The sequence below is a fragment of the Stegodyphus dumicola genome, chromosome X1, assembly GCF_044657685.1.
Source record: "Stegodyphus dumicola isolate Sdum_Otavi_A_Nest chromosome X1, ASM4465768v1".
Taxonomy (NCBI): Eukaryota; Metazoa; Arthropoda; class Arachnida; order Araneae; family Eresidae; genus Stegodyphus; species Stegodyphus dumicola.
Window position 1 is genome coordinate 34,722,414 of NC_140780.1, and position 25,994 is coordinate 34,748,407.

The 25,994-nt window shown below is 33.5% G+C and overlaps 1 protein-coding gene across 1 annotated transcript in view; it reads left to right on the forward strand.

Annotated features, from left to right (window-relative positions):
• The first annotated feature begins 705 nt into the window (after positions 1-705).
• Positions 706-25,994, forward strand: part of LOC118189708 (acetylcholine receptor subunit beta-type acr-3-like) — a 32,578-nt gene continuing 7,289 nt past the window's right edge. Inside the window, exons 1-6 of the mRNA XM_035360366.2 lie at positions 706-834; positions 9,167-9,339; positions 16,326-16,370; positions 19,830-19,930; positions 21,755-21,920; positions 24,643-24,781. Coding sequence (XP_035216257.1) covers positions 771-834; positions 9,167-9,339; positions 16,326-16,370; positions 19,830-19,930; positions 21,755-21,920; positions 24,643-24,781 — 688 coding nt within the window. The 5' untranslated portion in view covers positions 706-770. The remainder of the gene's footprint in view (positions 835-9,166; positions 9,340-16,325; positions 16,371-19,829; positions 19,931-21,754; positions 21,921-24,642; positions 24,782-25,994) is intronic.

A 25,994-nucleotide genomic window follows, 5' to 3' on the forward strand; every position in this document is an offset into this window, starting at 1 on the left:
CAAGCACTAAATTTCCTGTAACTACTACAAAATCAAAGTTTTCAAAAGAACTAACATTTTACATGTATAACATATAAATTAAATAACTTACTATATAATAAAATTTATTTATATCTTATTACATAATAATATTGTAAATGTTAACATGCTATCAACATCTGAAATGTAAATTACTTAATTTGCTTAACCACCAGATAACATACAAAGAATGATCAAAGCACTGAATTCATAAACTACAGTCCCTAAGCAATATAAAAAGAGAGTTTGGGGAAAAGACCTTAACAATGGCCAACTAAGTACAAGTGTGTTTTTCCTTCCAGATCAGTCTTTTAATTAATTTAAATCGGATAATTGAACATAATACATCTAAATATAAGCTGAGAGATTTGTCATTAAACTAATCCTAACTATTTGACACTAAACCTCTCTTTCTAACTTAATGCCCGGTTTCAAAAGTTGATTTAAATTTTAGATTGTAATTTAATTGCATTACAATTAGCTTTATTAGATGTAAATTAATTAAATGGATATCAGCAATGACAAAACACAAGTAAATATGTAAAACTACTTGTATAGTATGTTTTATATGGTACCTTTGATTACTTAGAACACACGATCCTTTGAAGCGGCAGCTAGGAGTTTTCAACTTCAGAACCCAAAAGTCAAATGAAACTTAAAACCGCGAGTAGAACGCCCAGTTCTGTGTTTCGATTCAAGTAGTTGCCGGATGCTTCTTCAAAAGAAAACAGTTAATAAGGTATTTATAACTGATGGAAATCATGTGTTGCATTAGACTCGCTTTATATTCAATATCTTGTTTAATTTTATACTCAGGTAAGAATTTATTGTTATTGGTTTATTAGCATTTACTGTTACTGATTGTAGGATTGTGTTAGTGAAAGGACATTCTACTTTGTTTAGAGGTACTATCTGAAAACACGGAATGTTTAATAATAAGTCTCCGTATGCACTGTATGGAGATGATGCATATTTAATTATGGATGAGTACGTTTTTGTTCTTTAAATATCTGATGCTATAATTTGGTACATAAGTTAAAAAAATTATTTAAAAATTCACTATTCTAAACTGATTTGTTAAATCAAAATATTTTTTACTGTAGATATATGTAACTGTAAGGTGTTTTTATGAATCAAGTTAAAGATATTGATATAAATTATTTTGTAGTCACTAGTTATTAACCGAAACATTAGTGGCCTACGATTTTACCGAAGCCGTCAATGAACGTTTCCTAATACGATATCTTGTCTGAATATGACTAAAACTGTTCATTATAAAAGAAATATACAGTCTATCCCCGATATAATGAACCTCCTGGATATAACAAAAGAACTTTTAATCCCGCTTAATTCTACATACTTTTAATATTATTTTATGCTGCTATAGCGAACTTCCAAAGGTATGATAATCATATATAACAAAGTATATACATATCTTCGATTGGAAAGTTTTTGTATCTTTCGTATTTTTCCAGAATTTCTGCAAGCTTCAATGAAAAAATTACTAACCCTCAAAATGCTCAACGCTTAGATTGTATGATATTAGGATCCACATTCCATTCATAAAGGAAAATACCTTATAGGACCTAGCCTTCTTTTCTATCTACAAAAGGTCTAGATCTCAAACTCTAGCCAGGCGACTTCTTGCACAGGAGTAAAAAAGTAACACAATAGACAAGGGTGTAAAAAGCCCTTTTTTATTTATTACAATCTTTAATAGCAAAGCACAGGCTATGTGCTCACAAAAACACCGACTACCCGGTGAGAGCTTAAGGTAAATTTAACAATAAATTCGAAAAATAAGAAGTAGACTTCACAATTTAATTTAACCTAATAGGCTGTCTCAGCTTCCTACACCGGCGACAGACTAGCTAAATGGCTAGAATGCGTAGCCGCTACTAAGTTAACAGCTGGAGGACAAAATAGCAACGTGCGCTATACTAGCAAAATCACACTCTGTCTTAACGACACCTTTTTGATTTCATAGAAATTCTCTGACTGGGTTATTAGACAGAACTCTCTTCAGAGTTGATACTGTGATGGTGAAATTTTCGCTATTTAGAGAAAGAGGAAGTAGTGAATCTTACGAGTTTGGGTTATACAGTTGATCCGTCTTTTAGAGAATGAGCAATTTTCCATTAGAATCTTTGTTTATTTGAGTATAAATGCTATCCAAGTTCTGTTCTCCGAATGGGGATTTTACACGCTTTAGGTCTTTTGAAATGCATAGGATATTCTTCACAAAAGTTATTGAATCTTTCCTTTGCAGCCATACATATCTTAAGTAAAAGTTAAAGGTAAATTTGTCAATATTTTTGTTATTCGTTTTCATACTATAATCTACTTTTCTTAGCGAATCGGATACAGCGAAACAAACTTCCGGAACCTTGAATTTCGTTATAGATGGGTTCGACAGCATTTGATTAGTTAATAATGGAGGCTGTTAAAATTTCCTTTTCCATTAAGTGTGAATGAGCACTTCCTATGAAATGCTTTAGTTACTATTAAGTACTGCGTTGGTAGAACTATGAAATTACGTTTATAAAAAACTGCTTTATAACTGATGATTAATTAGATTCGAATGAAATTCGTAAGAAGGAATTTTTATGATCAAATTTATTATTTATTGAAGTAATGTTTAAATAACGAATTTTTAATCGTAGAATTAAAATTGGGAACTTTAAATATTAATCAATTTTATATTACTATTAATAGTATACTTGTAATCTATCGTAATATTACGATTGTTTTGCATGAAATACGTTTGCCTTTTCATCTGTATTAAAGTGAAGTAACAAACCTGGTTGCTTTTTTCCTTCCTTTCTTTCTTTGCCCCCCAAATTATGTTAATATGCAATGGAGAGATCAAATCTCTTACTCAGATATTAGATTAGGACATGAGATTTTAATTTATTTCGACATAAATAAATTCTTATTTGCTAAGCTACGATGAATAAAATAAATCTTAAGCTTTATACTAATTTTTTAAGAAAGATAGAATATATACAAATTCGCGGATTAACGCATTAAATTATACATTTGAAACTGTTCATTACGAGTTTTTTACATTTCCATTATAATGTCGTTTAAATAGTTTACAGTTTGCAGCAGTTGCTGGAAATATATGAACTAACATTTTGCGTAACAAATCTTGTCATCTTAACAATGGCCCACCAGCGGCCGAGCGGTAAAGACGCTGAACACTGGTAGTTCGGTCTGAGGTTCGAATCCCGCGAACGGGCTGGTTGCATGGGCGTTTTCGTGGTTTTCCCCATGTGTAACGTGTATACGAGCCAGTTTCCCTTAGAAAGTCCTCCACGAAAGGCATCCCTCCCTTTAGGCAGATAGCCCTCGTGTGCTTTGTCATAATTGAATACACCACACCATCTTAACAATGAAGAAAGAATTTTGTGAAAAAGTCATTCAAATATTACAGAATTCAGAATTAAATTTTACTTTATAAATCTTAAATTGTTATAACAAAAGCAAAATTCATTTTTAAAGAACTCCATTGAAATAAAAAAATCATGAAAATTATCATAATATATGTTATCTACTATAGGTAATGTGGTAATACGATACAAATTTCTCCTCTAAGACTTAACTACATGATAGGAAGAACTAAGGAAAAGAATTAAACTTTACATTGCAGAACTTTCAGAGAAAATAAAAAAGCTTATCTAAGACTTCGAAACAGAATTCAAATAAACTTGAAATGCCGTACCACTTGTTATAATTTTAAACTCTTTTATTTCTTAATGTTGTCAGATGCTGGAATTTTTTTTCCTCATGTAGTATATTATCGAATTTCCTTCGGTAGAACTTGACAGAAAAAAGATACTAAAACTCATTTTCTTTAAACTTCGACTTCAAAATTTTTTATGTTTCTGTGGCATCATTATATAAAGTAAAGCTACGTCGCCCTGCTCAATAGTGCTATATGAATGGAAGAGTTAATGAAAGCAGAAGGGTTAAATATAATAATTAAAAGTGATTTATCACATTCAATAATCCTAAAGTTACTTTGACTTGAAATTATTGCAGCGAAAATACATGGAATGAACTTTTTCAGTGTGTGTATGGTCAGTGCTTTTTCTGTCTATGAAGTGAAATAAGAAAAGGTAATGAGAATGCAATAGATTTCATACGTGCATAATAACACACAATAAAATATTGCATTTAGACATTTCGAAAAGGATCAGTATTCTAGCTGAACACCTCCTTCAAGCACGAAGATTGTACTTCTGTTCGTATGTTCAAAAGTTTTGACCATGCAAATATTTTTTCTTCTTGGCAGAAAACATCAACTTTTTTCAGCTAAGCAGTGTGAAAGGTCAACTATACACGCATTCAGGAATCAGACATGGATCTTCCAGTTACCAGCTGAATATGCAACCACAAAAATGCATAGGCATAGGAAAATGCATAGGAAGTGCAATAATTCCTTGCATTCTCCCTCACATTACTTTCCTGGAAAGCTGTCTACCACAGCCTGTCTTTCTGTCAACCGCAGCCTGGAAACTGTGTATGCAGGGTCAGACCGCAATAATGGAAGCTTTAGAATTATTACAAAGTCAAATTTGGTAGTTTTGTTGAGGGTTATATCGTTTTTGACTGTTTTGATCTTTTACTTGCTAATACATTAGTTGCTGAATATCATTGACAATTACAAGGCATTAAATTATATGGAGCTGTATTATATTAATGCCTTGTGCACTCTGGTTGCTAATAATTATTATGGAAATTTCAATATATGCAAGCGATCTATTTACAATTATTGAGAATTTTCTTGTGCAACTTTGAATGCTGCTGTAAGGTAGCATATGCACATAAATACTTTAAGTTATTATTGTTCCAAGCTAGTTATTTGAATATGGCAAAGTCCACGAGAACTGTCTGACTAAGGAAAGGAATGCTTTAGTGGAGGACTTTCTAAAGGAAATCGGCTTTCATTTAGCCCGTCCGTCTAGGTTAGAACCTGGGTCGAACTACCAGTGTTTAATGGTCTCAGTTACTCTGTCACTGGTGGGGTCGTTGTTTCAAGCTGAGTATGTTCACAGGCCTGGACTGTTAAGTAAAACTGCCTAGTTGAATTGCTTCAAATGCATAGTGGTCCAGAAGCAGATCCTGCCACAAGCGTATGCATCACTATCCCGTAGGCTTTAACGGCATACGTTGTTCGAAAATGCTTCATGACCAATTAAAAACTGAGCAAGTTGAGAAGATTTTACCAGTATTTCTGTTCTCACTATGTTAAGAAAGTTTTTCTGCTCGTGTTAACAGTGTTCCACTGTTGTTCTTTTCCCACCATTTGTCTATTAGTATTTTGGTTGGAAAATTCGTGAGATAGTACGGCTGGATATTTAACGCGTGCTTAACAATTAAGCTGGTTATTGTGTTGTGATTTATCTCACTTGACTGACAGTAACAGCAGAACAAGACCATGAATTTCATCGTGGCAAGGATTGAAAGATTGAGCCTGTCGTTGGCATGAACTTGAAGCACCACACAAGAGGCAGTACGACTTCGCTCAGTTCGGCCCGCAGTTTTGATGGGGAGTACCCCGGGGGGGACGGATCCGAGGGTCTACCACCCCTCTTTCCCTACCGTCAACCTCTCGAGACGACTTTCAGCTAGCAGCATATTTAGAGTTCCTTCATGCTGAACGGTCACTATGCATTTACAAACATCCATGCCTTCTCCGGATTCGAGCTCGGGCCCTTCGGTACCGCAGTAGGCTTCCTTAACCACTATACCGTCTGAGCGGCTTGTGTTGGCTGATAGAGGCAAACTTAGCCAGCTGATCAGCTATTTCATTGCATAAGAATCCTATGTAAACTGGAATCCCAAGTAGGTATGAAAAGTGTTGCTGAAGAATTGCCGGGAGTTGATTAATAATCTAGAGCATGGGTTCTCAACCGGTGGTACCCAAGAGAAAAATAGGTGGTACGCAAAGAAACAAAGTAGTTTTAACTATTAAATTCAAAAATTAAAACCCCAACATCCTGATTGAGTTTTTCCTCTAACACTCATGAATATATGCGATCTGAGCTTTGTTCAAGAGTGGTGGTGGTAGTAACACTTTGTAGTGGTGGTACTAATGGTTTTCAATTTTTGTTTAGATGGTACGCGTTAGTCAAAAGGTTGAGAACCGTTGATCTGTAGTACGAATGGGCTTTGCGATGGCGGACAGTTATTGCAGAACGGCAGAGTCTGTAAAAGATGCTCAGCTGTGCTTGTGTTGCACGTGCATTTGAAGTTGAAACCGTAAGTATCTCAGCTTGAAAGACTGAGCAATTGTGGTACAGGCGTCTCTGGCAAATGTAAGGGTAATATAACAAAGGTAACTTTTAAACACTTTTGTTTAGATAAAGATGGCGAGCTGAGGGGTTTTAGGAGTGAATCTTCCGTATCTGATAATAATAATCCATTAATCCGTTTATAAGTTTATAAACCAATCATATTCCATAAGCCATAATCCAATAGCACAAAAAAAAAAAAAAAAAAAAAAAAAAAAAAAAAAAAAAAACACGAAAACTGCTAGATCTGAAGCCCCATTCAACGCTTCTTTCAGTATCAGTCTGATATTTTTATTGCCAGGTTAGGTGAATTGATTACGGCACAGCACATGAGGATTGACAGATTAGATTAACGGATTACGGCACAGCTCATTATCAGCTTTAAGAAAGGAGTTCGTAGAGGATTTTCTAAGGAAAAATGACTGGCATTCATGTTACACATGACGGAACCCACGCAGATGGCCCCCTTCAAACCCAGTTCTAACTAAAAATGTTTAACGACCTTATGAGCTTGACCACTGGAAAACACTGTTTTTGTAAAGTGGTTAAAGAAAATATGATTTTCCGATGGAAATTGTAATCTATCTTAACTGTAAGAAATCTTTTAGAATTCTGCAAAGTTTCCCGTGAGCCTGTAAGGATCCTATGTTTTACTAACGTTTATTTTATTTTAAAACTGTACTATCACTTCTTATTTTCTATTTCCGGCCAGAATTAAATGCTTTAACTTGTTTATGCAAATTGTCTTGCTAACGCCCAAGTATTTAAGTTGTGGCTTTTTGCCAAGAGTTAGAGAGAGAAGGAGATTTAGAAAGCGACTATACATACCCTCTTTTAAATAAAGGCCAGTCTTAGTGCTAGGCATTTGTTACTAATTAAAAGTTAGCTTTTAGTTAGAGTTTAGTTAGTAGTTTTATATTTTACGTTCAGACCACAAGTGGTTGGTCTCTGTATCCCGAAGTACGGGAGTACCTGTAAAGTAATAGAGAATAAAGGGTTTAGTATACCCTTCTTGCTTGTGTCGTCTATTCCACACAATCTGGAAAAGAGCTTGTGTAAGTTCCCTGTTCTTATTCAGGATACAGTATGTTCCCGAAGCAAATGAAAAGACATACATCTCCTGACAAGCCAGTTATTTCATTTAATCGCTACTCTGAAGTTGAAGAAATAAGACGGCTACTTTGATCTCTTTCTTTTTATTGTTTCTTAAATAAAGGTGTTCTATTAAAAATGTTAGGATTTCGAAATGAAATAAAAACTACTTCAGATACAATCAAACTTTTTGCATTATTTTGAAGTACAATTTATGACATTATGTCCTGAAGAAAAAGTAATTTAGGTGTCCACCTCCATTTTTAGTGTACACCAGCGAATTCGATGAACCAAAATTTGGATTACTGTATGCAATAACTCAGACGTAATGTCACGAATGCAGCGTTCGATATGTATTCTTAAAGCTTCAAGGATTCGTGGTTTGTTCGTATCGATCATTGATTTCAATTAAAACCACGAAAAGTAAACATGATTTAGGTGTCCACCTACACTTAGTGTGTACCAGCGAATTCGATGAACCAAATTTCGGATGACGGTATGCAATAACTCGGACTTAATGTCATGAATGCAACGATATTTATTCTTAAAGCTTCAAGGTTTCGTGGTTTGTCCGCATCGATTATTCATTTCAAACAAAACGACCACAAAAAATAAGCTAAAGGAGTTAAATTACAACTTCTGGAAGGCCAACTAACAGTTACATTTTATGAAATTACCCGTCCACCAAGCTTTTTTTGCAGTACGTCGACAGTAGCTATAGTAGTGTGACATTTGGCACCATTTTGTTGAAACTATGTCTCCCAAATCAATGTCCTCTAAATTTGGCCGCATAGAAATTATCATCAATCGCTATACCTCACCAAAAATCCTGCATCTCCTTCCTGGTTTCGGAGGAAAAAAAATGGTCCGATGATCTCTGCCTTAAAACACAGCATACAATGTTCCTTTCCAGACACAAGGGCTTCTTGTGAATCTCTTATGGATTGTTTCCACACAAAACGTGATAATTTTGTTAATTTAATATATCCATTAAAGCAGAAATGAGTTCATCTGAGAAGACAAAGTTTTGTCCAAAATTAAGGTTCTTGAAGCCACGTTCTTGCGTTTAGCCACGATAAATTATCAGAGCGTATTAAACACAAATAAAAATTAGTGGCAATGATAACATTTTAAACATGGTTCCCATTTCATTTTAAAATCATGTCATTTTTAATGGAATACCATTTGCCAATAAATACCTCTAAAAAGCGATTCATGTAAAAGTTTTCAAAGCAGATTGACAGATAATCCTCTATTGCAATTAACTGGTCAATTAACACAGCACTTTTTGGAAAGTATACATATTTCGGAAATTTTTTTAACTGCTAACTGGAAAAATTTCATATCACTGGAATCAAAGATCAGGATGACTTCTACAGTCTTGGCCTTTCAAAACTCGTCAATAAGAATTAAATTGCATCACAAATCATCTCGATGCAACGATAACTAAATTAAGTACTTTGATTGAGCTTAGAATTCGCTTAGAATATCTAAAAAAAGAATAATAATAAATTCTATTATTTTTTTTAATCTGCATTTTTATCTATAATTGTACGTGCTCTGCCCGCTAATTTTTTGTATATCATAATGCCGTCCTTTTTACTCGACGAAATGTTATGAATTCACAAACTGTTTAATTTCACAAGTTTTTTTCATACATTTCGTGTTTTGATGGATATATTGCTTTAAATTCGAAATACACTTCAAGTACTTTTAAGAACTTGAATCGATATTTTTAGATTCTTTATTATTTTCAGGTAGTCTATGTATAGTTACAATCACAAGAGTTACAGCTACAGCTGAGATAGATACTGCTGCGTCGATCCGACAGAGGGTTTTGAAAGACTATGATAAAACTCTGTCTCCGGCCATATATTCGAGTGTGCATTATACCTATATTGGTATCAACGTACTTCGAGTCCGTGGATTGGTGAGTTAAACAAGTTTTAATATTTATTCTTGAACATGAAGGGCTTTTCTTAGCAATCATCATCTAATTATATCATGAAAAGTGGTGAATTATATCACAGATCTGTTTTTGTGTTTTGTTGCATTTGTCTGACAGTAACATCAGAATAAGTCCACAAATTTTATTGCTCCCGAGATGCGCAGGATTTCATGTGTCGTCGACATGGGCCTTGGGCATTGCGCAAGTGACAGTACGACTTTCCCAGTTTTGAGGAAGAATCCCTCCAGGAATCCACCTCTCTTCACCAACCACGAAATCACTGGAAAGGTCTTTTGGCTCACTGTATACTTTAAGTGTCCTCATGCAAGAAAAACACCATACATTTGAAGACGTCCAAGCCTTATCCAGGGTTTCAGCCTGGGCCCAATGATACAGAAGTCAGCATCGCTAACCACTTTGCAGATCAGTGTGGCATATATTAAATATTCGAGCGTAATAAAAGGTAGTTACTGTCCCAGGCTTGAATTTATGTATGATGCGCAGGCTTAAATATTTTCTGTTGCATCAAATGTATCCAAACACGAAATTTAACAGTTTTATTAAATTAAATCTACGATTTATAAACAAAGTTTATTTTGATTACTAAATGCGAGTTAACTACTGCTTACTAAATGCTAGTTAACTTCTTATTTCAGACGAATGGTAATGTTGTAAGAGTCCTGCCTTTAATTTAAAGCTGAAACTGAGCAACCTTAAGAAGTGGTAAGCGAATAATCGCTTAGTTCAGCAAACAGAGAGCAGAACTCAAGAAGGGTTAAATACCCTTTATTATTCAAAATAAATTTAACAGAAGACTCCTTCTTGGAGTTTACAGTAAAGCCTCCACTTAAGCTGGAATTCACGAATACTAAGAAGTAAAACGTAACCAAACTTAACTGAAAATATATAGCCGAAGCTATCAAGATTCTAACAGAGTTGGCCCCTTAACTCAAACTAACGGCGAAGCTATCAAGGGCCTAAAGTACGGCCGAGCGTAATAATAGCTTAAGAGAGAGCTTAAAAGGCGAACGGGCGCTGATCAGAATATCTGGCTCTTTGCATCTGACAGCGATTCTGAAAATACGTCCTGGCCGGAAGTTGTAAGCTGATATTAAGAATGGACAGGAAAGTAACTTTAACTAAAAATTAACTGTTAGTTAATGTAGGATAAACCTTACAATGTTAATAAGTAAATTTTATGTAAAGAATTTCCCTTAATCACAAACATGCAAGGAGCACTTTTTATTTAATAAGAGGAGGGTTTTATTTTATAAGGAACTGTCACATTCCCTCATAACATAACCTTATAAATTCTTAAAGTGTCCAGTTAGCAAATGGTCGATGGTTCGTATCTCGGCAAAGAAACAGCCAATGTTTTGCACGTTTCCCAGCTCCGAAAAATTGCTGGTGTCTATAGTGGCGTCTAAACTAAAAATGATGTGAGTGGTAAGTCGTCACTCAACGAATTTGACCGATCGAATTGCATGCCTCTTCGCGGTTGCCCTTTCAGTAAAGACGTATCACCTTCACCGTGCATGTTTTGGGGTTTAAATGGTGAGTACATCTATCTAGTAATTTAGAAGATACGTGGTTCGAATTTCGACATGGCATATTTGATTTTCGAGAAACTTCAAAGTCATTTTGATTTGCTTAAATAATGCTTTCTGTTTATCTGACTTTTTATGAAGCTCATTTGTTAACTGAATATGGAATAAAAATTACATTCTGAATTTTCTTTGCAATGAGCACTTTGGAATTGCATTTGAATATAATTTTCCGCTGAAAGCGCAGAGAAAAAATATCATCCTCATCTTCAATTTTATGTACAATCAATGCTTTTTAATCAATCTGGGAATCCAAACATCTGTTTTTGCGTTCGCTGCCTTATTTTAGGCTGGGCGGGGGTCTCTTAAAGTTTCCATATTTATGCATTCCCCAAAATTACCACTGTTAAGCATTATTATTTTTCTTCTGAATTTATTGTTTAGGAACGTAGTGAACTATGTTGTTGTTGTTACATATGGCTTTATTGGAAGGTGGTTATATATGGCTTTATTTATGCAGTGAATTATCTTAATTTTGAAACTGCTTTAGTTATTCAGTCATTAGGCATATAACTATTAATCTATTTTTCAAATAATATTATGAAATACAGATAAGCACTGCCCAAAGGTATTTGCGTTACCCGTAAAAACATCAGTATAAAGAAGTTCAAGTAGTTTTAGAAATCTCAATTTCGATTCTGTAAGATATAAAAAACTAGATCATGCATACTTTTTGCACTGAAACATATTTGCAGCTAACTAATGAAATTCTTTAGGCAAGTTCATTATTTACGAGTTGCTCATTATTCCTATGACCAACGCATCTATGCCAAAGCTTAGCATGAGTTTTAATGCATGGAATTGTTGCATCAACAGATGGTTTATTCTTTATTTCTGATACTAAACACAAATAAAAATTAGTTTGATTTTTATTAGTTTGAAAAGATTTTTAGTTTAATTGCACCTACTTTTAAAGTTTAGTTAAATTGCATTACATTTCGAGAAGAGTTTTGTCTTCTTTTGCGATCCCGCATTTATTTCTCTTACATAAAACTGATGCCAATGCAGTTGCCAGCCAAAGAATAATCGGTCAAGTTAAATGAAACTCCATCCCGGAATTGAACTGTGACAGAGCCATATCGACTATCATAACCAGACTTAAGACAAATCACTTAAAAGGGATGAGGATTTCTGCAGACGGACAGCGTAGTTACACCAACATTTGTCCTTATTGCCCAGATGACATACCACTGTCTCGCTATCACATCTTCAGCTGGCCAGCAATCCAGGCCAGACTGTTTAACATCGGCATTGAAGACCCAGTGGACCTACTTTATACTGATAGAGCTGCCGAGGTTGCAAAAGCTGTCTTTGACAGCTTCGGGAATATATAATTGCACTTTGTCATAGACACGACATCAACATCATCACATAAAACTGAGAATCTTTATCCGGCTATTTTTTATACAGGATTAGATTTGTCCGTTATTCAGAATTTGTAACAAAAGTGCTGCAGTTATTTTGTGTTAAGGATGTCATATTTTGAAATGAACAGTTCCTGTTCCTACAGTTGTTAGAATTATCTACCTAATATTATGATGTCAGATGGACTTATTGGTTGAAATTCAGTAAAGTGTTTCATGCCGTTTTTCTAAATAGTTATACCAGCTTCGCCATCTAAAGCGAAACTTTCAAATACTTATTGTATGTTGCTGTAAATAGACAGAGAGACGGCATCATTCCTGAATTTCATATTTTGATCTTATTTCATTTGTCGCGAGGTTGTACACATTCTTAGTTTCACATTTTTGAGAATTCGAGGACGTTTCATTCACCCTGTTTAATCTTTTGCTTTCATTCGATTTTAGAGGAAATCACTCTGAACTAACATGGTTGTTTTAGTGAGATTAAGTGCAAAAATTTTCGTTCTCTGTTTAATTTCAGAATGCGATTTAATATGCCTTTGATTCCGATAAATTATTTTCAACTCTTTTATTAAATTTGTCAATTAATTTCTCTTTTATAAATTCTATGTTAGTTTCATTTCGGATATCGTTAGAGTATCATATGACCTAGGCGTAGAATAAAATACACGTTGCAAGATATAATCAGTGTTTATACACTGCTCGACATTGAAAATGCAACACCAAGAAGGAGTGGTCAGAAAGTGATGAAATTTGAAAAAAAAGACAGAGACAGCAAGCAGCAATACGTGATCTTTATTTCAAAATGATAGTCAAAATACAGAGTGAGAACGGCGTCGGCTCAGTAGGATGTAGGACCACCGCAGCGATGCACGAAGAAACACGTCTAGGCTTAGAGTCAATAAGAGTGCGGATGGTGTCCTGAGGGATGGCTCTCCATTCCCTTTCAACCATTTGCCACAGTTCGTCTTCTGAACGAGGCAGGGGCAGAGTCTGCAAACGGCGTCCAATCACATCCCATACATGTTCGATTGGTGACAGGTCAGGAGAATACGATGGCCAGGGAAGCATCTGTATACCTTGCAGAACATGTTGGTAGATGAGAGCACTGTGTGGTCGGGCGTTATCCTGCTGAAAAACTGCATTAGGTAGGCCTTGAAGGTAGGGAATTGCCACCGGCCGCAGTACATTATCCAAGTATCGTTGGGCCGTCATAGTGCCCTGAATACGAACTAATCGTAGGCAATAGCGCTCCAAACCATTATGCCCACGTTGTCGCGCGGTGGGGCGTTCCACAGTTACTGCCGTATTAGATCTGTCTCCACGTCGACGCCACACACGTATGCGGCGACTGTCACTAGATAAACAGAAGCGTGACTCATTTGAGAACACGACGTTTCGCCGTTCTGTCATCCACATCGCTCCAATACGGAACCATTCTAAACGTTGGCGTCTGTGCTGTGGGGTCAATGGCAGTCTTCTTAACGGACGCCGTGAGTGCAAGCCACGTTCAACCAATCGACGGGAAATGGTTTTGGCCGACACGGGAACATCCAGGGTGTCTTGCATATGCTGCAGAATCGCGGTACAAGTGACTTGCGGGACCGCCACAGCTTGTCGGCGGATGCATCTATTCACGCGTGCTGACATCACTCTGGCTGCACCTACACCCCTCCTTCTTCCCACATTTCCTTGTTCCAACCATGTTCGCATCCATGTGGGTATCAGCTGCGGTTTGACGTAAGGATCAACCCGTCCTTCTCAGTCCGATCACCATACTCCTCGTAAAATCGTCTATCTGCTGGAAGTGGTTTGTTGACGGCGGCCTGGCCATCAAAAACCAACTTTCTTCGATAATTCGTCTGGCAGAAATAACGACACGAATATTGCCCATTCTGCACGTTTCTTCCCTTATATCTTACTTCACGTGCGTCGGAAAACTGCACACTTCACATCATTCGCATAACTCAGTGACGTGCGTCTACTCTAAAATTTGCATAAATTTCTGACCACTCCTTCTTGGTGTTGCCTTTTCGATGTCAAGCAGTGTATTCTCATCTATTGTGATAAGCATATCGAATAATTTAAGCAGAACACTTACGTGAGTTTTCATATCCCCATTTTCTTCTAGCTTAAGGCTGTAAAGTTTCGTAACGGCAATAATTTACTTGAGAGTTTTATCCAGAATTTTTTGGCTTTAATTTCATAATTAACATGAATTACTTGATTATTTTTCCTAAAAAAATTTATCATTGAACAGTACTGGCAATCGCGTTTACGTCATCGTTCTGCAGCCGGATTTGGAGGTTCATCTTCGATTATATCGTATAGATCTTCCGTTATTTGTAGGATACATATTTAAATTCCCATGCTGAATAATTACCGAAAATTGATTTGATTATATGCGTTTGATTTACATGCGACATCTTTCTTATATCTTAATTTTCTTATATCGCCGTAATATTTATTTAACCCCATGTTGTATACAAACGCATAGAGCAGAAACTGTTACATTTAGAGAAGACAATTCTATCCGCTCTCATAATGTGTTGGCGTTGATATCTGTATTTTCTTTTTAATACAGTAAATGAAAAATACTTTACTCTTTTAGTAGCCACGGTTTGGGTTTCATGATTTTTTTCTGTATTTTGAGAAAATACGCGACATAAAGATGACCAGACAAAAATGCTGCTAAATAATTTGAAACTTTAGTATTCATACTGTTATTTCTACGCATTAAAACGTATAAATTACATAAGTCCTGGAAAGGTGACTGCGTATTTAAGACAATCTAATATATCTTCTAAAAGTTTTAACAGTCATTAATGGTACAAAACAACATTAAGAGTTCCAATTTTCCTTTCCTAGGGGAAAAGATTTTCATTCTGACTGCCCTATCACTTACTTTTAGGATTAAAACATCCCCATGCCAGCAACCTATAAGTTATTCCTTTTGCAGTATTAATTAGTGATGAAAATTTCATTTGACTTAATATACTAATGAAAAACGAATTCTTCGACTAGAATTTATGCGAGAGAGAAATGCATAGAATGTATACTTTAAAATAATTCATATTTGACAAGTATTATTTCACATAATATTAATAAATAATTATTAGACATTATCAATAAAAATGAGAAAAAAGAAATTACATTTGAATAATCATCAGTAAATATTTATTCGGAAATTTAAGGTTCAAAATAACTGTGGCAGTTCTTTGAAGATTTAACAAAATACGTATATCACATTTGGTATTAGTATCGCCTACGATAAATATGTCAAATTTTAAAAGGTTCCAATACGTAAATTTCAGTATATCTTCGGAAATTTTCAATTAAAAGATAACTTTTTTCAGGTATGCCTAGAAATAAATCTTTTAAGAAGATGACAAAAACTTCATATGTTATAAGCCAAATTTACTTTTTGGAAAATTTATAACAATTATTTAAAAATGCAATTTTTTAAAATAAATGAGGGAAAATGTGTGAATTTTACTTGAATTAAACTAAAGATTTTAACTGTGAAAGAAGAAATTAATTAAATTTAATTTAAGAGTCTATACTATTAAATACATGCGAGTTTCAGCTAAAACTGCGGGGTTAAAAGTTTGACTGCTAGTTTTAAAAAACTGCTACTGCAATTTTTATTAAACTTAATGTGTTGCCATAATTTGGAACGTAGAATAGAACATTTGGAAGAAAAAAATGGCATGTTATATTTCAATAAAATCCCCACTTTGTATATATTACGGTGAAACACCGAAATCTGGAGAATGTCGACTTTCACCGGTGAATGTCAACATTCACATAGTCTCTTGGTGTATGTCCGAAATATTTTCCAAATACTCTTATTTCTGACTTACACTGGTGAATGTCGACATTCACCATGTACTAATGGTGAATGTTGAACATATAACAATATTATATTTTCTTTTTCGTAATTATCTTATCGCCCTAGAATAATTGTTATTTGGAAAGCTGTAATTTTTTTATGTTGTAGGATGAAGTAAAAGGAGAATTGATCTTAGAAGCTCCAATTGTTTTAGTAAGTATCTGAATGCAAGTTTATTTTATGTCTTTGGATTACATGTTCATATTGATTACATTTTTACCACTGATTATCGTAAATTACTAAGTATGTTGCCGTTTTGATATATTCGTATGATCGGTTTCATATTTTAAATTAATTAACATAAAGCGGCAGTTTTTATGCGTGCCTCCTAAGTTTTACTTTTCCAATTAGTGCCTCTGAGATTTTGAAATCCGTAACAGGAAAAGGAAACAACTATTCACTAATTAATTTCTCCCTTTAAATAGTTTCCTTTCTTCAGCACACAAGTATTTTTTAAACTTTTCATTTAATTTTTATTTTAACGTCATCGAAATGAAGGATGACTCGCTCTTGGCTTCATTGCCAAAGCAGCGGAAAAAAAGCTTTAAAAAACTAGCATTTGATCGGAGGTGAATAATACAGCTTACGCACGTTAGCAGATGAGATCTTTTGCTGAATTGTTCTTTACATTAAATAATATCTTACACAAAAATTAAATATTCGAAACTTCTTTGAAGTGCTGCGTATTTTTGTCTAGGATGAATAATCAGTTCTATTCTCAGAATTTCATTTAAAATTTATCTACAGCTTTCATAGCATCTGTAATGTAGTAAACTGTGTGAGCTATGAATTTAAATGCAAGAACAACACTAGAAAGGGTTTAGTTATGGAACGAAATTCATTAATGTGTTATATATTTTTTACATACAATGTAAATTTAATTTATTTTATTACATTTATTTATTACTTTATTTTATTACATTTATTTATTACTTTATTTTATTACATTTATTTATTACTTTATTTTATTACATTTATTTATTATTTTATTTTATTACATTTATTACATGTATTCTCAGTATTTTTTATTTTAATTTTTATTTTGTGAAAAATTGCTTTAATGTATACTGTCTTAATTTTAAATATTACCGAGAATATTTAACAAAATAAAGTTAGCAACTGCATATTAATTTTTATTGTTGTTTAAGACTGTGTTATCTTCTGTAAATATTGTCAATTTGAGTGCTTGGTAGGAATTCCGTAAATTTAAAAATGTTTTTAAGTTCAAATTAATATATACTAAAAGAGCTCAAGTTAATATATACTAAAATAAGTATCATGATTCAAATACTATATACACTTAAGTTTTAGTCTTAATTGAAAAGAAGTGCTTTTCGAAAAGTCCAAGTTATTTATTGTCTTAAACTAATTTCTTACTTAAATACCCAAGTACCAAATGCTACAACAAAGGTATTTTCTATTTGCTTTTAGTAAATTACTAAAGTAAGTACTTTTATAAATTTAAGAAGATTTCTCAAAGAAATCATAAGTAAAGAAAATTATTTAAGAAAATAAAATTATGAGACTTAATTGCGAACTGAAAGTAGACATTTATTTAAATTATTGCAAACGAACTGCTGTTTTTAATGTCAAACTTAAATAAATTCAAAGAAGTTTAACAAATAAAGAATACTAATGAAAAACGAATTCTTCGACTAGAATTTATGCGAGAGAGAAATGCATAGAATGTATACTTTAAAATAATTCATATTTGACAAGTATTATTTCACATAATATTAATAAATAATTATTAGACATTATCAATAAAAATGAGAAAAAAGAAATTACATTTGAATAATCATCAGTAAATATTTATTCGGAAATTTAAGGTTCAAAATAACTGTGGCAGTTCTTTGAAGATTTAACAAAATACGTATATCACATTTGGTATTAGTATCGCCTACGATAAATATGTCAAATTTTAAAAGGTTCCAATACGTAAATTTCAGTATATCTTCGGAAATTTTCAATTAAAAGATAACTTTTTTCAGGTATGCCTAGAAATAAATCTTTTAAGAAGATGACAAAAACTTCATATGTTATAAGCCAAATTTACTTTTTGGAAAATTTATAACAATTATTTAAAAATGCAATTTTTTAAAATAAATGAGGGAAAATGTGTGAATTTTACTTGAATTAAACTAAAGATTTTAACTGTGAAAGAAGAAATTAATTAAATTTAATTTAAGAGTCTATACTATTAAATACATGCGAGTTTCAGCTAAAACTGCGGGGTTAAAAGTTTGACTGCTAGTTTTAAAAAACTGCTACTGCAATTTTTATTAAACTTAATGTGTTGCCATAATTTGGAACGTAGAATAGAACATTTGGAAGAAAAAAATGGCATGTTATATTTCAATAAAATCCCCACTTTGTATATATTACGGTGAAACACCGAAATCTGGAGAATGTCGACTTTCACCGGTGAATGTCAACATTCACATAGTCTCTTGGTGTATGTCCGAAATATTTTCCAAATACTCTTATTTCTGACTTACACCGGTGAATGTCGACATTCACCATGTACTAATGGTGAATGTTGAACATATAACAATATTATATTTTCTTCTTCGTAATTCAGTCGCGAATAAACGCACTTGATACTTGAAATAAGAACTTAAGAACATGAACAGTTCTTAAGTTACATAACATAGAACTGTTCTTAAGTTATATAACAACATTCAAAATGAAACATACATTCAAAATGAAAAATGAGAAAGGAAAATAATAGAAGTTAAAAACTTACTTAATTATACAGTACGTTCTAAATGAGAAAATAAAATAACAGTAATAAAAAACTTAATTATGTGATTCAAATCTTATTTATTGCAACATCTTAAACTATTATGGCACTTTATGACCTCTCTTTTCGACTTTCACCAGAGCATATCTGTGATTGTCGACATACACCGGTGAGAGTCCGAATATACAATAATGTAGTGAAATATTCGGTCTTTCACCTACGTATTTGGTGAATGTTGATATTCTCCGGTAAAAGTCGACATTCTCCAATTTCGGTCTTTCACGGTAACATATACATATGTTAGAACAACGCTATTAACTGTACTACATATCTTAAGTCTCGGCCTTCGAGACGTGAAAACTCTAAGAAGAAGTTGCAGGGGTATATATGGGTTTCAGTGGTCCAACAGGGCGGAATGCATTCCTAAAAGGTACGTTATTCCCATCAGGCAAGCGAAAGCTTTCTCTGCGTACTCTCGCAGTACCTCAATCGAACTTGTTTTTAGCAAGAAGATACTATTTAGGAGCACGGAACCGGAGTTTGACGATCTACGAGAGACAACTCCAAACATAAAACTTATTCCAAGGCACATTAGAACCCATACTTTACTGCTTTATGTTGCGTAATACCTCTCTCTTTTATTAAAAGAAATCTAGAGAGTTTCGGTGAATTTTCCAGAAACTCAATGATATTTATGTTTTAGTTGTTTAATCATGTATTTCTTATATAGTTAATTCAAGCTATCATTTTGAATAGCTGTAAGAGAATACATCTTGAAACTACTAAAAAATTCAAGTTTAAAAACTTAACTTTCGGAAATTATAATATGAGTGAAACAGTAAAAGCCTTGTTTTTGTTTCTTAAAATAGGCCTGGACGGACGAACGCCTAACTTGGGAAAGTGATACTGTTAAAAGTCTCCGAATACCTTCTGAAGATATATGGGTGCCATCTCTTAACATCTTGAACAGGTCAGAGATGTCTCAAAGATCTTTTTTTTTTATAAATTTTTCCTTCATAGAATGTGAATGTTATCGTGTTTTAATTATATTACTCTTCTATTCTAAATTTAAGAATAATTTAAATCCTAATCACAGAAAGAAAAACCATGTATGTAATAATAATACGTATCAGGAACATATCAGTATGACAGTTAAAAATAAGAATAGTAAGGCTGTGATCACAGCGTGCATTGTGCAACCCAAAGCACATTTCGATGCCAGGACTAACTGGTCCCTCACAGGAATCCCTATAAAGCTCTTTCAAAAGCAGAAAGTTTCGATTGCTTAATCCAAAGCCACCGTCAAGAAGATCGAGAGACAAGAAAAGTGACATCACATAAAAATGATGCTGTGGGCAAAACAGCATATTTTAGACAGAATGCTACTAAGACCCATGTTTCTGAAAATAATTTCAAGAACATGGGCCTCCAAGCACGGCAAACATTTGTGTAGTAACATCATCGCGAGATCCTAAAAAGAGATGAAAGAGAGGAAGAGCATCAAAAGCATCTCGGACGCACCCCATATTTCCGAAGACGTGGCAACAGCTCGGAAGAATGCGAAAAAAGTGAAAGAGAGCTAAAAAGGGAGAAAGAATATGGTATCTTTCCTATTCGTAATGTCAGGGTGTAAGCCTTAAAGAGCATGTAAAAGAAGGAGTAACTTAAAATAATTTAAAATATTCTAATAGGATAAGAATAATAAACTCAAAAATACCGTCTGTTAGAAATACACACCCATGTTGGTCTTGTGTATCATGACTTATTTTTGACGACAATAAAACTTTTCAACATGGTACTGTAGTATACACTAGTTTCCTCTTTTAACAACTTTGAAATACATAACTAACATACTTTATATTCTGTTTCTTTATAATATGAATATTCACAATTATCCACACTAATCAAATAGTTATGCGCGGGGTTAATCAAAGAACACGGATATTGCCAAAGCAGAGGCATTATCCTGTAATACATAAATCCTTCAGAGTTTTTAAAAGGACGACATATAGCATACTTACTAGGGCTTAATTATGCAAATAAAACAAATAAATTTCCAGTGTGCCATATTCTTTATTGTGTTAACGAGACACGTTAAGAGTCTCGGGCACAATGCGAGATTATTTAAATTCTTAATCATTATAAGGTATTTTGGGTCTAATTTTATATTTTACACAATAGTATTATTAATTAAGCTAAGTTTAATTGAGATATTATTTTAAGTTTATTTTCCATCTCAGCCTTTAAGACTGTACAATGAATACAAAATAACATGAAAAATGAAACAAAACACAGCACTGCATTAAGGAAAATGAATATAACAATATTGCTTTTAATATAAAGAAATTTAAGTGTATTGAATTGCAGGCGTTTTTCTGTTTAAACAACAACATATAAGGAAACTTTGCGTTAAAACTGACCACCACAGGCTATCAGTTTGATAACACTTTCTGAAATATCAGTTATAGTCATTTACAGGATGATTTCTTAATATTCGATTCTTGAAGTTTTATTAAATACTGATGTAGAAACTCTACAATATATTTTGACTCATATACGGATATTAACTGCTATCATTTCAGTTTATTTCATGTATTATTTTTCAAGTAGCTTATACAACAAATTAAATATGTGATTCGAATTTATTACGAATATAAATGTCCGCTAAAGTGAAGTCAGATTTTTATGCTTCCTTTAATTTAAAGTGAAGTCAGATTTTTATGCTTCCTTTACTTTACCGTTGTCTTTTTAAGTGTGTTTCAAATGAATGTATTATTTAATTAATTTGACGCAGGATTGAGCCTAATGAAGTGACGAATGATCCCCTTCCAAGGGTCCTGCCAGGTGGTGTGTGGTGGGTTCCGCGTTACGTCTTGCGAACATCTTGTATACCCAATCTCAAATATTATCCTTTCGATGCGCAGATTTGTGATGTAGTTATCGTTTCTGTCAGTCATGAGGTAAGCTGTATATTATCATTTAACTAGCTGTATATAACTGTACAATTTACTTCTGAATGAGAACGTAAAGTAGTTTATATCTTCATAGATGTCTAAAGACTGCCATGTATAAAAATGTTATGATGTACAATACATTTATTCGTACAAGACTAATTAATAATATTTCACAATACTTCGCTAGACATGCTATCCAGTATTCTAAGGTTTCTGTATAAAGTTGCCTTTTTTTTTTTAACTGATTGAAGCGTAAAATAAAGAAACGACAACTAAAAAGAAACACGTTTCATTAATGTGTGCAGACAAATTGATATTCCGATCTGTTACAATATCTTTATTCGAACGTTACGGGTATGATTAATATTAAAACGAAAATACAGAAAAAGTTATTAAAGATACATACATATTTTAATCTCAGATCCATACAATAATAAACTTTGTTCTCGATAAAATAAATTAATTCCAAATTACTCGCAAGTTAATTAGGTTAAAAACAAGTTTAAAGATCTTCCTTCGGGTTATGATAGTTTGTTAGTGTCTCTGTAAATGGAGTTACTGGCTAATCCCATAAGCCGGTTGAAAAAGGATGCATACTAGAAGGAACTTACCAAATATCATTGCAAGAGTGAATTCGCTCAGTCCACTTGTTGAAAAAGGTATTTTAGTCAGATTAAAGCAGTTCGTGGCGTAATACAGCAATGTATACCTTGCCCCCCCCAAAAAAAGGACAGTTCTATATCTCCCGTTCAATTTTGCCGATTAACGAAATTCAACCTGCATTTTTCATGTCTCGAAAGCGCAACTTAAGATATGTACTATTAGATTTACATATAACATTGACACAAAATAGGACTTCTTCTGAAATGATATGCCAATATTTTTCCATATTTCGATTCTATGACTTAAATTATGCCAATCGCACTAGCAGTTTTTAAAAAGTTAGCTCTCAGAATTTTAGGTACTCAGTGTGTTAACTGAATATGGTATAAATTTATTAGAATATTTTTTTTATTAAAATTACTGGATTCCTTCTTTCACAGTTTTAAATTTAGGTTTAATCCAAATAAAATTCCAGTAATTTTCATAAATTTTTCGAAAAAAAATTGAATTATAACCTATAAAATAGTTGCCATCATCTTAAAGAGGGTTACAGCTGAAAACATCGCGGCAAAAACATCGCGGACGAAAACGTCGCGGAGAAAACAACGCAAGGCGAAAACGTCGTGCTACAAAACATCGTGGGAGAAAACATCGCAAAGAGAAAACATCGCAGGTCTAAAACATCGTGGTACAAAATATCGTCGTCGAAAATAAAGCCGTTCAAAAACTTCGCAGTTTGAAAACATCGTCTTCGAAAATATCGTGGTAAAAAATAAAGTATCTACAAATCATCGCATGACGATAACATCGCAGACATGCTTTATTTTTTTCAGGCTTTTTTTAGATTATACTTTTCATGAAAAATTACTAGTAAAAGCTTAAGTAAATTATAAATGATCTTTGTTAGTTAAGTATGTCGGTTTAAAATTCTGTTAAGTGCTATAAGTTGCATTACTCTTCTATGCTTAAGTTTCCTTCTTACTTTATCAGCAAAAATGTATTAGTTAATAAAAAATATGAAAGTAAAAATTATCCTTCTTTCCATCTTGCGCTCAATCATTATAGGAATATCCATTTACAATTACTATTAAAGCCTGAAAAAAATAAAGCATGTCTGCGATGTTATCGTCATGCGATGATTTGTAGATACTTTATTTTTTACCAAGATATTTTCGACGACGATGTTTTTAAACTGCGAAGTTTTTGAACCGCTTTATTTTCGATGACGATATTTTGTACCACGATGTTTTAGAACTGCGATGTTTTCTCTTTGCGATGTTTTCTCCCACTATGTTTTGTAGCACGACGTTTTCGCCTTCCGTTGTTTTCTCCGCGACGTTTTCACCTGCGATGTTTTTGCCGCGATGTTATCGGCGGACACCCTTAAAGAGATGCATATATCTAGATATACCTGCAAAACATTATACTGTTTCATTCAAAATTTCCGAAGCTAAACGTGAATGCATGTATTGGTGAGTTTTTAAATTTGACAAGTTTATTATAAGCGATAATAACGCCAAATTTGGCTTACGCGCTTTGTTATAATTATTTGAATGAATGAACAATGCACATTTTATTCCGCTAGTGCACAGAGAAATTGAAAGGAAAAACTGGTTACCATAAATCTCTAATTTCAACAAGTGAATTATTTTTGGTGCAAATTGAAAAAAGTGCTGCAAGACAAATTTTAAAATATCGTAAGTTTCTCATCAAATTTTACAAAATTTAATATTTAGGCATGATTTGAAGTTGTAGAATCGAAATATGGAAAAACATCAGTATGTCTTCTCGGGAAAAGTCCGATTTTGAGTCAAAATACCTATGTTAGAACAGTGCTGGCCTGGTTAAACTATACATAATGGCCTGGTTTTATTTGTAATGGTTTTAATTTGTACATTGGTGTCCGAAAGAAACTCTTTTGAGAGAGATAGAATATTTTTGAATGGTCCACTATAGAATTTTGAAATTTGAAAATTGGTGGCCCACTATAGATTCACTTTTAGTGTATACAAGTTTGCATAAATATATGTAAAGTAATTAAAATATGTGTGAATTAGAACAAAAAGTGCAAGCCATATTTAAATCATAATTTGCATTCTAAACCTATGTGTTTCCTTTATCGAAGGGAGACTTACTTGAAATAAATTACTCAAAGCCCATTCTCTTCAATAATGCTGAAGTTAGAACTGAAAGCTCTGCGGAAAACCTTCATTGGCAAATCATATCGGCAGATGTAATTCAAGAGAACAGGAAAATAGATTATGGTAAGTTTTTTTAAGATATTTAGTTAAAAAAATAACTCCTAGCTTTGAGATTTTAAAGTCAAACTTCTACTCATAGTTAGAAAATATATCCGTATTATCTTAACTCAGAATGTATGGGCTGTCAAGAGCATTTGTTTCGGACCTGAAAACTTCAGTGAAAATATTTCGTCCCTTTCTTTTCCAAAATATTTAGGTTAAAACAACACGTCGAATAACGGTTATTGGAGAAGTTAAACAACAAGACGCTGCTGGACAACATTACGCTGAATATTGCTGTTTAACTTCTCCATTAATATCAACTATTTCTTAAACAATATTGTTTTACTTCAACAAGATATTTTAGCAAAGCATATTTTCATAAATTTCTTCCCAGATGGGAAAGTGGTTAGTTTTTCTTACTGCCGTAACTAAGGGCTGGGGTTCGAATCCTGGAGAAGGCATGGATGTAAATTGTCTGTTTCTTCATAGGAGGTAATGGTAACCGCCTATAAAGTGGCTCCACAATGAAATGACTTATGAAAAAAAAAAAAAAGGAAATCAAAATTCGTAAATTTAATGAAACATTTCAGTTTATTTCATATTGGGAAAGGTACATCTGTTCATTACTGCAATTAGTTTTAATGTAAATGCTGTCTATCAAGTAGCAATCAAGTTTTGGGACTCCAGTTTTGATGGTTAAGTGAATTCTTGATTGTCATCGAGGATGATCTTCGATTTATATACCAGTCGAAGCAAAGACCTTAAATGTTTATGCCGAAAATACTTTTATTTTGCATTCCCATCGCAAATACATTTGGAAAACGTATTTCATTTGTCACATTTCATCTTTGCACTTTTTTATGTGGAGTTGGATTTATTACAAAGAATAATGAGATTATAAGGTATTTCTCCCGCCTTCTTAGCATGCCTTCATGGTGTGGTGGTCTGCACTCTGGGCGCGTATTCAGAGGTCCGTGGTTCGATTCCCGGCGAAGGCGTTGCTTATTTTTCATCTTTCCTGCTTCAAAAATACCTAATGTCTCTACAGTGGCGCCTGAACTTAAAGGGTGATGGATGATGATTCTCCACGCCCAGGATTTGGCGATTGGGTCCCCTAAAAACCCCAGTCGCCCTTTAAAAGGGGAAGAACATAAGGTATTTCTCCCGCCTTCTTAGTATGCCTTCGTGGCGTGGTGGTTTGCACGCTGGGTGCGTATCCCAGAGGTCCGTGGTT